Source organism: Anopheles bellator, chromosome 1 (assembly GCF_943735745.2).
Source record: "Anopheles bellator chromosome 1, idAnoBellAS_SP24_06.2, whole genome shotgun sequence".
NCBI lineage: Eukaryota > Metazoa > Arthropoda > Insecta > Diptera > Culicidae > Anopheles > Anopheles bellator.
Genome location: NC_071285.1, coordinates 48,325,548 through 48,340,547, shown reverse-complemented (window position 1 = coordinate 48,340,547; position 15,000 = coordinate 48,325,548). Strand labels below are relative to the sequence as shown.

Below are 15,000 nucleotides of genomic sequence, written 5' to 3'. Positions count from 1 at the left end.
AGCAGCAGACAGGCAATCAGCGAACCAAAAATTCCCTTCCACCGGTATCCGCAAGGCGCTCCCAGCAGCAGCAGCAACCGTACGTAAATGGAACCACCAGACGGATGAGTGTGTGCGGGATGCAGTCGCAGCAGCGAGCTGGATCCAGTAACAGCTCGGCTTCCGATCACGACGGTGACGATGACGATGATGATGGTCATCGTCGCAGTGCGCTGGGTAGCGATGGCAAGGTGAATGCCACGGGTGTAGAGAAGAAAAAAGTTCGCCAAACGAAGGCCGTCGAACGGAAGCGGCGGAAAGTGCCTTCTTCCTCTTCGGCAACGACGACGGGGGCCGCCAGTGGGTTACTTTCGTCGGCTGAGAAAATGAGCTGTCGAAGTGTGGAAAGCTCTAGCGACGAGGAACATGGCCCTGGGGCTCGATTACAACCCGTGGCTACGGTGTCCCCGGCCGGGGCGAAAGCAACGAGGCAGAGTGGGGCAAGCAAAGGCACCGATGGTGGACAGCAGCAGCAACAGCAAAAGAAGGACTTCCGTAACCAATCGCTGCGACAGATGGAGCGGGAGCTGGCGGATGACAGGCGTGCAATGCATTTAACGGACGATGACGATTCGAACGATAGCGACGAGTTGATGCACATTCGCCCGGGAGCAGGTGGACGGACGGGAGTGACAGCTGCAAGTGGTGCCGCTGGTGGACGGGTGGGAACGGCTGGTGCAGAGTACGGTGGCACGGTCGGTGGAGTTGGGCGCTCGAAGAAAATGCGAGACATCTACTCCGACAGTGACAGTACGGATCGTGATAAGACTGACCACACGGCGAGCGATTCCCAGCAACATCCGTCGGTCCGCACGAAAGCTGCCATGAAGGAGTTCAATCTGTTGCAGGAAGCAGATCGGATGAAGCAAAAGTTACCCAACAAAGCAACCACTGCATCGCGTGTGTCGTCCAGTGCCGCCAGCAACAACTCGACGACTATAATGATTCCTGGCGCTACACCTACTTCGGCGCTCCCTGGTAGTGGCGGAGCAACGGCGAAAGCGTTTCTTGGAGAGCTTCACACGAGCAAACGCGGAGCAGCGGCAGGAGCTGGCGTGGAATCTGCCGCGGAAGCTCCCTCCAACAGAACGACCGGCAAAGGATCCACCAAAGAAGGTTCCACCTCCAATACGAAAGGTGCCAAGAGGCAATCACAGCAACAGTTGGTGGCAGAAAAGCATCCAGACGCCAGCAACAGCCTGAGCAATAGTAAATCGGGCGCTGCCGCTAGCAACCAGCATAGTAATTCGGGCAGTGGCTATAAGAAATCAGCCGCAGCGACTGCGACGGTATCGAGAGAGGAATCGAAGATGGAGTTCCTGGCCGACTTTAAGGTAGTACCGCAGCGGGAGGCGGCGAAGAAGGCAGCCGAAAATCTGATGAAAACCAGTGGCACTACCCCGATTAGTAGTTCTTCATTGGCGGCCATTGGTGCGCAATCGCCGGTCGCAAGCAACGCTTTGCCTTCGCCTTCGGTCAGTGGTCGTAAGCAGCAGCATGACAGGGAAGCGACTATCTCCATCAGCGGCAGTAGTAGTACTGGTGGAACTACCAGTAGCAGCGGCAGTCGGAGCGCCCTTGGTGCAAACGGAGGAAGTGCTTCGATCGGCAGTATCATTAGTGTGGTCAACAGTACGGGAACGGGTAGTGCGGGATTGAAGACGGATCACGAAGGTCAGGTCGTTTCCGAAAGTGAACCTCACATGCAATCAAAGATCAGCTCGACCGCTTCTAATACAAGCAATAGTCGAAACCGCAAGGAAACGGAAGTAAGAACGATCGTTCCGGGTGCTACTGCTAAAGGACAGTCGTCGATCGGTGGGAAACGTTCCGTCGGAAGCAGCAATAACACCACGAGCAAGTCAACGGGGAAAGCTCCACCGGCAAAAGAAGCACTGGAAAGTGCGCCGCCAAAGAATGCTGCGGAAACTGTGCAGGTTGCAAGTTGCAAATCCAAAGAGCGACGTCCTTCAACCATTGTCGTCGAGAAAAGTGGAACGGTCCGTGATCGCACTGCGAATACGACGATGCCGGCGAACAGGGAGCAGCGCAGCAAAGCTCTGGTGGACCGTCTTCATGATGAAACGGCAGGGGTTCCAGCGGCCAAGGAGAGGGAATTGATCAAGTCCGAAAAGGCGAAGGACGCGAAGCAAAAGCGCGAGAATCATTTGGAAGTGTTTGCGTACGTCCCACAGCGACAGGCGGCAAAGAAGGCAGCCGAGCACATCAAGAGCGGACTCGGCAAACCAACGACCGGTGAATCGATCGTCGGCACGGACGAGAAGCTTCCGGTGCCTGTGGCAAAGGGTCCAACGCCTCCGAAGACAACCAGCGGAGGTGCTAAAAGTAAAGATGGAGAACGGAAGGCATCTACACCGTCTAGCAGCTCGAGCTCATCGGGCAGCAGTTCATCGTCTTGCTCCAGTTCTAGCAGTTCCGGTTCGGACAGTGAAGAAGAAGACGAGGAGGAGGAAGTGGACGCAACCATTACACTCCCTTCGAAGAAGGCATCATCGACGGCAGTGGGCAATCGTGCGAAGGTGCCAGCGACAGCGGCCACGGCGAAAGCGGCCTCGCATTGTAAACAGCAGCAACCGCAACGAGCACAGACGAGGCAGGAAGTGTTGCCCTTTCTTGACAAGGGTCCAGCGCGTTCCCCGTCCGAGTCTTCGAGCTCGTCATCGTCGTCGTCCTCTTCCGGTTCCTCCTCGGACAGTGATAGCGATTCTAGCAGTAGCAACGCAAGCAGCCATGACTCTTCGCCTCCCAATGCTGCCACCATACGGACTGTGGCTAATAAACCGGCCAGCACTGCTGCTGCGCGGCGTCGGAAGTCGATCTCATCCAGCGTCGCCGTCAGCAAGCGTGAACCTAGTCCGAAAAAGCCTGTGGCGACCACCACTCCAGCAGCGGCCGCTGCGACTCGCAAGACAGCGACTGGACGAAAGTCTTCCACCGCTACCGATGAACCGTTCGTCTACGATGACGGCACTAAGGAGTCGGCGGCCGTTGCCTCTAAGACTTCCGGTGTCGGAGGAAAGGTCGGTGCTAGTCGAGCTGTTTCCGCTACAACCAAAGCTGGCGCTAGCAAAGACAAGCCACAAGGGCCGTCCGTCGATGGAAAACGAGGTGACAGCGTTGTTTCTTCTGGTGCTGCTGCTGACGAGGCTACGAATACGACCGGAAGTAGACGGAACTCCTATCAACCGGTCACTAGCAACGATTCAGCGATTGCACCACCACCAACGATGTCCACCAAACGAGGTGGTCGTCGCCAATCGGTATTTGTGGGTGCAAGTGAACTAGAGGAGCGCCGAAAGTCATCTGGTACAGTTCTCGCTGTCGCACCCGTCGTTACCGATACGTCGGTAACGACGCGGGCGACAGGTGCGTCGAAAAATGGGCGTCGCAAAACGAGCGAAGTGGTCGAGGAATCTCGTGATGTCTCTGGCGATCGCATTTTGTCTAGTTCACCAGCGAAAGAGAATGACCGTCAAGAGCTGAAGGCTGATGAACCGCCGGTTGGAGCGTCCCACAAAGAAGGCGAAGTGAGCGGTGCGATGAAACGACCGAACACCGACGAACAGTGCCCATCCCGCAAGCGGCGCAGTCCGAAGGCGACGAATCAAATGGCGGACGGCGATGTTAACCGGGCGAAAGATCATCTGATGGACCAAGAGGCGGAAGATAAGCTTCCGATCGTCAAAAGCATCTCGGCGGTACCCGCGAAGAGCTTGGATGCCATTTCGTTACTAACGGACGAAGACTCTAGCGTGGAGCAGCGAAAACCGAAGAAACCGTCGGATGTGAAGATGGATGCGAAGAGCGACAAGTCCGTCAAGGGCGACAGCAAGATGAGCAATTCGCTCGAAAAATCGCCCACTCCGGTGTCGGCGGATAAACCTGCCAATACGATGCTGCTGAGCGGAGCCAAAGCAAAGGGGTCGCGCGACGATAGAAAAGACATCGAAATCATCTCGTTGGTGGAAGATTCACGTTCGAACGATGACGATGTGGTGGTGATCGAGGATGTAAGTAACGAAGCACCGAAGGTGGAGGAGAAACCGAGCGAACTGCTACCGCCGTTACAGGTCGGCGTCACTAAGGAAGAGTGCGAAACGAAGGATCCGGAACTGTCGGCGAACATTGACGATGGCAAAACGACGGTGGAGGACAAAGTTTCAGTCAGAGTGCCGGTCAAAAGTGCACAACCGATGGTGGACGAGGCAGACCAAAAGAAAATCAGTGGTGTCGCTGCTGTAGGTGGCGGTGCACCGTTTACAGAGGCGACTGTTTGTGGAGCGTTGCCATCCATCAATAGTGGATCGAAGGAGGACAATACCAATAACAGTAACGTCAGTGCTGGTGGACTGTCGATGATGAACAGCACCACCGACGGAGGTACGCCCTCGATATTCGATCTACTGTTGCCGCAGGATAGCACCGTGACGGACGATACGTTCGAGCTGAACCAAACGCTCAACTTCCCGTTCATGGAGGACTGCAAGGAGGACACGCAGCGCGAAACGCTCAATTTGGTGGAGAAGCTCCGCCAGAAGTTTCAAAAGCAGCACCAGGGCGGTACCACCAACGCCACCGGGCCAGTTTCCTCGTATGATCAGAAGCCTTCGGATGAGGAGACAAAGAAACACACCGACATGACGGTGCTGGCCGACGATTTAAGCGCTACACCGACCACTGCCGATTTGTCATTAGCAAACTTTGGTGCTATCGAGCGTCCCAAGGATGACTTGGTGGTGGCGACGGACACAGCGGACACCACATCTCTGCTGGCCACGAAAGGTCTAGATTTCTTTGGAAAAGTGTCGTCGGTTGCCGGCGTACTCGGGCAATCGTCACAGACACAGTCGTCGCAGCAGCCACAGCAACAACCGTTGCTTGGAACACAGCAACCATCGTTGCAGTACGATTCGAGTGAGAAAAAGGGTGGCAAGGATGGTCACCTTGATCACCTAACTTTAAGACCTTCCGACGAGCGGTGGGTACCACCGTCAGCCATGCAATCCACGCTTCCCCTTGGTGGTCCATCGCCTACGACAACGACCAGTACTACGACGGCCCTTTCCATCGTACAGCAATCACCGCTAGTTCCACCGACTTCGACCGTTCTCGGTAGCAGTACGGTTCCGAGTCACCAGCTGGCCCAGAACTGCATGGAAGCTGCCCGGCTACTCAACAGCCAGACTGGCGGGGTAAACAACAACACCAGCAACATCAACAACAACAACAACAATGCGCTGAGCAACAACGAAAAGGGCCATTCGGCCTCAGCGGTTGCTTCCGCCGTGAGTTTGTTCGATGGTAGCAGCCCGATGACGAACCATCTTCAGCACCCTTCGCAACAGCAACACCACCCACATCCGCTACAGCTCGGCAGCGAGATGAACCATCACCATCATCTGCAGAACTCGCTCTCGCGGCTCGACTTTATGCAAGGAATGCACAACAAGGTCGGTGTTTCAAACCAGACCGAACCTACCTCAATGCTGTTGTTTGATAGTCTACAGCAGCAGCAGCAACAGCCTCCACCACCCCCACCGCCACCACCGTCCGCCCGGCGTTGGAATCAAAACAATACCGCCACTAACAATGCGATCGATAGCGGGCTGGGCGGTTCGATCGAGCATCAAAAGAAGCAGCACGAGTGTGCGGTGATGCAGGAGAAAGAAAACATGCTTCTCCAGAAGGTGGCTCAGCAGCAGCAGCAGCATCGTAACAAGCTGAACGATCTCAACAGCTTCATGGACATCCAGAACACACCGTCGATAGCGGCCCCGCCTTCCTCACTGGTGGGTCAGCAGCAGCAGTACCCGTCCGCGGTATCACTGTTTCCTCCGACGAGCGTCCCCGTACCATTTCCCTCGCCGGGAGCAGGCCTGTATCCACCGAACTTTGCCAACAGTTACCAGCAACCTACCAATCCACAGCAAACGCCTACAACGCAACAGCAAGGAACCGGAGGCAAGCATCCGCACCATCCGTTACAATCTTCCATCGGTGCGTTGGGTATGCCGATGGCGCCGCATCATAACGCCATGTCCATGTCGGCGGCCGATGCCATGGTTTCGCCTCATCGCAACCAACAGAAGCAGATGCAGCAGCAGCAACCGCCGCAGCAGCAGGTAGTCGACCAGATGCCGTCGCCAATGTCTACTATGACAGTTTCGCCGAACAAACAGAGCCGTCCACCGACGACACCGGATCAGCAGCAGAACAACTATCTGTTGAACAGTGGCGTACCGTCGGGTGGCACCAGCAGTGGTGGCAGTACCCCGCGGACACCGCAACACCGTCGCACTCCTCAGCAGCACAACCAACTGCAGCCGCTAACGGACGTAATGGGAGCAATGCTAGGGGATGCTGGCAGTGCGACGGTGCTGCACGCGACGTCGAAGAAGAGTCCCGCGAAATCGTCCCGTTCTTCGTCGCGCATTCAAAACCAGCAACAACAACAGCAACAACAGCATCACATGCTCCTGAACGACAGTAACGGGGCGGCCACCGTGGGAAGCGTAGTCCACCCGTCAATGGTACACCAGCAGCAGCACCATCACCATCTGAAGTCTCCCCCAACGTCGGCACCGAGTCCGGCCGTTGGTTCGAAGTCGATCAGCCCGGGCAAAAGCCCCAAAACGACAGCCGTTTCCGTGTATGATATGCAGAAGGGGCTCGGAGGCGGCGCAGGTCTCATGGGGTCCCTCTCGGGCCACGGAAAAACTTCGAAAGCCACGGCGACCGCGGGTTTGTCGACGGATGTTAAAGTGCCGCGTGCCCGTGCCCCTCGTGGTCGCGGAAGGGGAGCGGGCAGAGGACAAAATGCAGCCGGTGCCGGACACGGAATTCACGGTGCTGGCGGAGCCGGAGGGGGCCGCGGTGGCGGTGGTGTCGGTGGAAGACACCACCATCAGCAGACACATCATCCACAGCAGCATGGCGGTGCCACGGGCTATCATCTGCCCCAGCAGATAGGAGCGAGCAATGATTTCGGGAGCTTTGGCATCGTGAGTAAGATCATTGGCACGGTGTACGATCTGGACTTTGACGAGGTGATGGACTGTGGGAAGCTGCGCGATATGCGCGATCGACGCCGATCGCCCGAGAATCGCTCAATGGCCGAAACAGGCAGTGGGAACGCAGGCACGGTGGGAAGTGGTTCCGTGGCCGGCGCTAGCAGTGGATCTGGTGGCCTCGTCGGACATGCTAAAGCGAATCGTAGTTCAAACTCTGGTGGTGGTGCCGCAGGAAGTGCTGGTTCAGGTGGGGGCTATTCGTCAGCTGGAAGTGGCGGGTTAGTCGGCGGACCGGCCAGCACCTTACCGGACATGGCCGTACTGCCGGGTCCGGTTGATATGCGCACGTACAGCAACTTCGAATCGTCCACAAATACCGAGGCGTACAACAGCCAGCTGTTGGGTGTGTTTGCCAGCGGAACGGCCGATCAAACGCTGGCCGACATTGACGAAGACATGGAGAACGAGCTACAATCGGCGCTGAAGGCTGACAGCAACAATCGGTCGACGGCAGCGGCGGCTGCCGCAGCAGCTGCTGCGGCAGCGTCGTCCCAGGCCGTGGGAGGTGTCACCTCTGCGAGTTCCATGCTCGCCGGAGTCACAAATACCGGTTCACTAACGGACTCACACATCAGCGCAACGATGGTCACGGCTACAACCATGGCTTCCGTCAGTAGCACCCCGTGCACGACCCCAGGCTTGCTGTCGGTGATGATGGGCGAAGAGCCGAGCCTCGAGCCAACGCAGGAGGAGACGAACGATTCCGTTGACAGTCTGCCAACGATGAAGATGTCCTCGCTGGCCGATTCGCGCAACATCATGAAGCTCAAAATCAAGGGACCGTTGGCGCATCTCGACAGTGGTTCATCGTCGTCTTCGGTGACCATTGTGTCGCAATCGCAATCGCTCGTCGGCAGCGGTGGAAGTGTTATTGCGGCAGGTCTCGGTGGTGTTATCAGCGGTCCGCTGATGGTTGGTTCCGCTGGCATCGGACCGGTCGGCGCTGTCGGTGTCGGTGTGGTGAGCGGTATCGCTGGCATTCCGGCCGGAGCGGCAGCTGCAGGCGGGTCGGCCGGGTCGTCCAACTTGCGACGAATGCGCAAAAAGGAACTGCTGCGCCAGTACTGTAACCAGGACCAGAATCAGGACGACCAGACGGCCTTACATCAGTCGGGCGACGGGCACCATCATCACCACCATCATCACCATCACATGATGGCACAGGGAATGGGCCTCGGAGGTACCCTGGGCGGGCACAACAATCGCACCACAGTCGGCTTTCCGAAAGCGGTCGAATCGTTAGGAACCATGCCGACGAAGGACGACTACCAAGAGTACGGCGGCATCCACCGGAAGAAACTGTCTTCAAATGCGTCGCGTGAGCTGCGCCAACTGGCCACGGCCACCCAGCCATCCGGTGGCGAGCTCCATCACGACGTGCTGATGGACCGGAGGCGCGGCAGCGTCGGTTCGGCAGCGGCCGCTAGTGGCGGATCGGGCGGACTGAACCTTGTTGGGTCCGTCGACCCGGCCGGGGCCTCCGGTGCCTCCGGCAAGCGTCGATCTCGCAACAATCGGGCGGGTGGTGTTTCTGGTGGCGCAACGAGTGCGATCGTGACCACCGTCGTTGGACAGCAGGTATCGCAGCAGGCACCGAAGCTTAAGATCAAACTCGGATCCTCTATGGGCATGCTGGACACGTCTGGTGCTGGAGGAACCGGTGGCGGAGTGTACGGGTTTGGCACCACCGCTGGAAGCAGCAGCCGACCGCCGAAGAAGCGTCTAGCGAGCAGTGTGCCTCCACCGAGCTTGGAAGACCTGAAGCGAGAGTACATGATGTTCGCGGAAACGATGCACTTTGAGGATGACTTCGAGGCGGGTGGCAGCGGCGCTGGTGCTAGTGGGGCGTCCGCCGCCGTTGGTCCGTTACCTGGTGAGGCCAGCGGCGACGAGGAGGAACCGAAGGCGAAGAAACACAAGCACAAGGACAAGGAGCGCGATCGGGAGCACAAGAAGCGCAAGAAGGAGAAAAAACACAAGCGCGAGAAGGGAGAGAAGCAACAGAAGGTGGAAATCATATCGGCGGCCACTGGCGAGGAGGGGGGCGGGTCGCAGGCGCTGCAAGCCCCACCACGGATCGTGATTCGGCTGGGCGTCAAGAAACCGACACAGCATTCGGAAGAGTCGTCATCCTCGTCGAACGTAGGTTGCCAAACTCCCGAGCAGCGATCGCAGCAGCGATCCCGACCACCATCGGTTGGTGGAGGGACAACAACGATAATCGATTCCGCGGGTGGCAACAGCCGACAGCAGCAGCAGCAGTCCTCCTCCTCACCAGAAACCGATCCGCTTGCGATCGATCTCGCGGCGATCCATAACACAAGCCCAGCTAGTGAACGGATCGCAGCTGCGACGGCAGCTACAGCTGCCGCCGTTGCTGCGGCTCAAGCTGCCCCGGTTGAAAAGCCTCTAATAACCCCTATTCGACTAAAGCTGGCGCGCAATTCGTCCGGCGGTGGGTACGTGATGTCGTCAAAGAACAGTTCCGGCAGTGGCTCGGAACGATCTCCGCTTCCGAACGTCACTCCGCCGCCTGTGCCCGGTTCGGTTGGTCCAAGTCCCTGTCGTCCGGGCATATCACCATCGACGGAAGCGCTGGGTAAAAGCAGTCTTGCCGCAACGGATGTCCACGGAACACTCGACTTAACATCTTCGGCCGCAGCATCAGCCGCGAGTAGGAATATGATCGATCATCTGCTGTCGGTCGCCAACATAGCGATGGCAGCCTCGTCGAGCAACGCCAATAACTCGCTCGATCGTTCATCATCGAAGGGTGCTACCAAGCAGGGCTATCAGAATACAACGTACGGCGCTGATGGAAGCAGCACCACTAGCAATCCATCAAAGGAGTTGGCGTCAACGACCGCCGATGCAGCCATGTCTTTCAAAAGTCTGCTCGACTACGCGTCGACTAACACCTGCAGCAACTTTGGCAGTGTCGCCGGAGGCACGGTGTCAGCCGCTGGAAGCATGTTTCCTAACACCAGCAGCAGCAACGGCAGCACCAGCGTCACACAGCAACAACAGGTATCGTTCAGTCAATCCTCTGTCTCAATGCTCACAGCATTGGCCGGACACCAACCTCCAATAGCAACGCCACAGCAACATCCAACCCAGCAACCACCACATCTCCAGCTTCAACAGCAGCAACAGCAATCCCAACCATCATCGCAGCAACCGTTGGCCGTGACTAATAGCAATGCAACAACAACCGCAACCGCAACTGCTGCCAGTAACAACGCGCAGAAGGACTGTGAGGTGCGATGACAGTGTGTGCTCTAGGAGGTGGCCTAACCGTAGGGAGTGGCCAGAATGGATAACTTCGTCCATCAGCCTCACCATATGCTAGCCATCTCTACGCAGTGGCGTTTACGATCTTTGTTCTCTTTACCATCGCGTCGTGCGGTGGTGGTGGTGGTGTGGTAGTGTTGCACAGATTTGCGGCCATTCCTTCAAGGACTCGTGGCGGCGCAATTTTCTGCCAAAACACAAGTGCAATTCGCAAATTTAATTTGTGCATTTTTCTATTAGAGTTTAACGCGTTGAGTGGCCCGATTCACTCAACGTACTTCTCCCTATGTAAAGTCGTTGATATTCTTTTCATTAACGTATACATTTTAGATTGTTTTTTAACTACTACGGCCACTGGAAGATACGAAGTAGCCGTATATCGCCCTGCCCGTATTCGGGTTGTTGTAATTTTTTATTTTAACATTCTTTCACTTGTAATTGCCGAAAAGACAGTATTTTATAGCGTAACACGCATCGCTTCACCCTCCAAGTCATAGCTCGACGCTGTTGTTGCATTGTTGTTGTGTAGTTTTATCATACTTGGCCCACTCCCGTCCCGTGCCGCGCCTCTTTCGTTGGCCCGTGTCGTGCACAGCACAACAGGGCAACGGAATTGGCGTTCATACAATTGGCTTAACCTTCTCACAGTTGGCACTGTCCTTCGCCACGAGGGGCGATGAGCGACGTGTTTTAAGATATTTAATTGTATAATAAAACAAACAGACACACATGTAGAGAATATAATGTTATAAACACACACACACACACACTCACAAACACACAGACAAACAGTTTAGCAAATAGTGTAAATTAATTTAGATTTAATTAAATTAACAAAAGACCGGATGATGAATGATGATCGCTTGGAACTTGTGCAAGCTTAGAGAGAAAAGGTAGTCGAATTAAAATGGCATCGTCTAATGTGGCGCAAAGATTAGTTGCGATCGGTCCTTTCTTGTGCAAGTTTTTAATTTGAATTCAGGCTTCAGACATTACGAAATCTTACGATAGAATGGAACCGAATGCGGTATCACCAACTAGACAGGAATATTTTTGGTTTAAAATTGCTTTGCCAAAATTCAATTAATCACACGAACAATAATGGCCTTTCCCTGCTTGGCACGAAATATTCCGATTTCGATATGGACATTGCATCTATACCGTTCTCGCTGCTTTTGTAAACAAATCACATTAGGTATTATTGTAGTGCAATACAGCAGCGCAGAGCCTAATGAGAATCCTGCATTTTGGCAACTCCATGGTCTTTGGCTGGACTTATCTTCTCTATTATATTCTATTTAAAAAAGGTACAAGTTGTTGTAGAATATTGTAACGTTTTCCTTTGCGACTGCTGTAAAACGCTGCTGAAGGTTTGGAAAGCCGTGTACTGGCGGTGCTCGGGTACGCTGAAACTTAAACCGGTTTTATCAAACAGTTTTTCCGGCAAACGAGATTACAGAGCTCGAGATTACATTGTTTTACAGATTTTATGTATCGAGTTTTATTTATATACTTTATTACTATAAAATACTTTTAGAAACTTTGTCCACTTTCTTCTCATTGGGTGCTATTATGAAACTCGAATCGAGAAATCGAGCGTTCAATTGAGTTCATTTTGCTATAGCTTTCTCTTTCTGGCCCATTGTCTTTAGAGGCAAATATCGGCTATTACTGCCAAAAGCCTCTATAATTCAAAAGAAAAAAAAGGCCATTGTCTATCTTTTACCTGCCAGTAACCGTTGTTTGGTCGGAAATTTGAATCCTTTCCAATTAGGGCCACAGTGTTGAGTGTTGAAAAAGTAAAACGCATTTACAACGAATAAACTAAACCTTTTCTTAAATCTGTCTCGTTGTTGCTCTAAAATAACGTATTGTTTCGTGGGAGCTGTTTTATAAAATCGGTTTGAGATGATGAGCACTCATGACGAAAGAGTATTAAACAGTTTACTATTACAACTTTAGCTATTTACAGGTGATCAAAATCAAAATCCCACATGCACAATTTAAGTTCCAAATATACAATGAGCCGATTGTAACAGATGATATTGGCAATTTATTACACAAATTAAACCTGCCGCGCAAACTTTTTAATGACAAGAAACACAGCTGCTGATGCTGCTGCTTGAAACCATTGTATTGGTTTTATGCAAAAAATGAAATACAGTTACAAACAGTATACCGGATCCGCTTCCATGCTCTCTTTCTACGGCCAAATTCACTTTTTCACAAGCTACTCAATAGTAATGGGCAAAGTACAGAGAGCAACCAGTTTGCAGTAACAGGCCACAGGAGGAATACAAATGAGAAAAAAAACTGGCCAATAACTCTCACCCTCTTCTGCTTGAGAACGCCATTTTAGCACCGCACACAAATTGTAAAAAAGATGAAGATATACAATCGCATGACATCAAAGAGGTACGTATTAATCACCGATAAAAAGTATAAAGCAGAGAGTTTACAACAAAAGCGTGCGGCACAGGGAAAGATGAAACAAGCATACCCGTGTACCGTACGAGAGACGAAGTAAAACGGAAAATCATGCAAAAACTTAACGTAATGAAATTAAAGTGAAATTTGTAAATGTAATAACTATAGTAGCAAAGCAAAGCAAACAAATCATTCAAAATTCTACAGAATGAATCAAACAAAACTTTACCGCAGGAACAAGCAAAGGGGGGAAACAAACCACATGGACACAGTCGAACCAGTAGTTAGTTTTTATGTGAATAATAAGTCTAATAAAGTATAACAAAAAGTAGTTTGGAATCAAGCAGAGAGAGAGAGAGAAAGAACGAGGGAGAGAAAGACAGAGAGAAGAGAGAGAATGGCCGACGAGCGTTTTCGGGATGAACGAATGACTGAGCGCTCGCTGTTAAAAGTGTTAACAAGAACGGACAAGATCGTAATCAATTTTGAGGGGAATCTTCACAAAACTACCAACTCAACAAACGCTAAGCGCAAGTGGGAAACCTAGTATGAAACTGTAGCTGTAAAGATTTAATTTGTGGATCATACGTTTCCCATGACCCACTTTTTCCCAAACACACTACCACCACCGTCGTCGTCATCGTCGTGATGGTGTTGTGTCCGTCGTATCGTGATGATCAACGCTGCCGATCCTGTCGCGATCGACAGGATCGCTGCGTTTGTTTCGGTTTTTACTGTGTCAAAAGTTATTTAATTTATTTATAAAACAAATCGTAGGATTAGACAAAAGAAGGGTAGCATATTCGAGCGCGGTCAGCCTGTCAATCGCCGCCGCCGGCGCCACCGTCGCGACTGTATATTGCAAAGAGTGCGGCATAAAGCAACAAAGTGTAAAAGAAAAGTGAAAGTGGAAAGTAATATTATTATAAATGCATACAAAACAGAAAAGAAATACAAATTAAGTAAATGAAACAAACAAACAAGCTAACAAACAAAAAACTGATACCTTCACTCACCCATATTCGGAATGAATGCATGATATTGTATGAGTGTGTGGTATGCCAATGGAGTGGATGGTTCCCTTGAAAACAAACCACATACACGCGCGCGCACACACGCAAGAAATGCACATGCGCGGGCCCCGTTAAGATGTGTGGTGGAATTGCGTTAGCTACCATATTGTAAAAATTGTCCATTATAACTCAGCCAGCTTCAGTTTGCTAGCGAAACACTAGCCATAAAACACAATGCAAAAACAGTAGCAAGTAAGATGGGATACGGTGGGATAAGCAAACATTCCTGGTCGGCAAGCTAAGCTGTCCGAAATTGATAGAAAAACTGCACACCAGCAAAGAAAAGGGAGAGAGAGAAAGAAAAAAATCGAAACAAGTAAAAGGAAATAACTAACACTAGCAAACAAAATACACAGTAACGGTTACTACTATACTTATGAGAGTCCCACTAGCGAATTGTCATCCCCAGTTTTGTAACATTTTGAACGGTAAGAAGAATACCCTCAAACAATGCGCGCGGCAGGAAATGGGTGCTAGTCAACCACCATTCTACGGGGAGAACGTGTGCGTGCGTGTGTGTGTGTGTATGTGTGAGCTTTGTGTAGGTGTGCGGTGGTCCCTGTGTGTATATGGGCTGGTACGTGCGTGAAGGAGAATCATGGAGTGTATAGGGAAATGTTAGAACAAAGATGTGACGACATCGCAATGGCGTGTCTAGCGATGGAATGCCGACGGATGTTGGATTGTAGCCAGTTAATGTAACTGGAGAATGTAGGAAGCTAGGTGGAGAGAAAAAGAAAACGTAAAGAAAGGTAGCTTGAAGTAGGAGAAAATTACACAGAAAACAGTAAAACAAAACTAGAAAACGGGGCAAACCGCGCGCGAAGGCACAGGCCCGGAGTAGACCGTCAGTGGGCGAAAGTAATAAGGTGAGGAAAATCGCAATATTTTTTATTATTTTTATATTTAATTTTCCCTTAAAATCTCTGTAAATTATAGAATTTACAAACAAGAAAATCAATCTAAATAAATTATTACACTTAAAGATACAGAATTAAAGAAAACATCAGACAAAATGATAACGAAACAGTTGATGGTCTGTCTTTTTCTGTTCATCTCCTGCGGCATACTTCCGCATC

At 52.1% G+C, this 15,000-nt stretch overlaps 2 protein-coding genes across 2 annotated transcripts in view; one reads left to right on the top strand and one right to left on the bottom strand.

The window, feature by feature from the left end:
* LOC131215768 (PHD finger protein rhinoceros) overlaps positions 1–10,410 on the top strand; it is a 13,143-nt gene extending 2,733 nt beyond the window's left edge. The window contains exons 5-9 of the mRNA XM_058210164.1: positions 1–207; positions 250–1,248; positions 1,318–3,928; positions 3,998–10,098; positions 10,195–10,410. The exon at positions 1–207 is cut by the window's left edge and continues 1,461 nt beyond it. Coding sequence (XP_058066147.1) covers positions 1–207; positions 250–1,248; positions 1,318–3,928; positions 3,998–10,098; positions 10,195–10,397 — 10,121 coding nt within the window. The 3' untranslated portion in view covers positions 10,398–10,410. The remainder of the gene's footprint in view (positions 208–249; positions 1,249–1,317; positions 3,929–3,997; positions 10,099–10,194) is intronic.
* A 3,259-nt stretch (positions 10,411–13,669) lies between these two features.
* LOC131215767 (UDP-glucosyltransferase 2-like) overlaps positions 13,670–15,000 on the bottom strand; it is a 2,482-nt gene continuing 1,151 nt past the window's right edge. The window contains exon 3 of the mRNA XM_058210163.1: positions 13,670–13,700. Coding sequence (XP_058066146.1) covers positions 13,670–13,700 — 31 coding nt within the window. The remainder of the gene's footprint in view (positions 13,701–15,000) is intronic.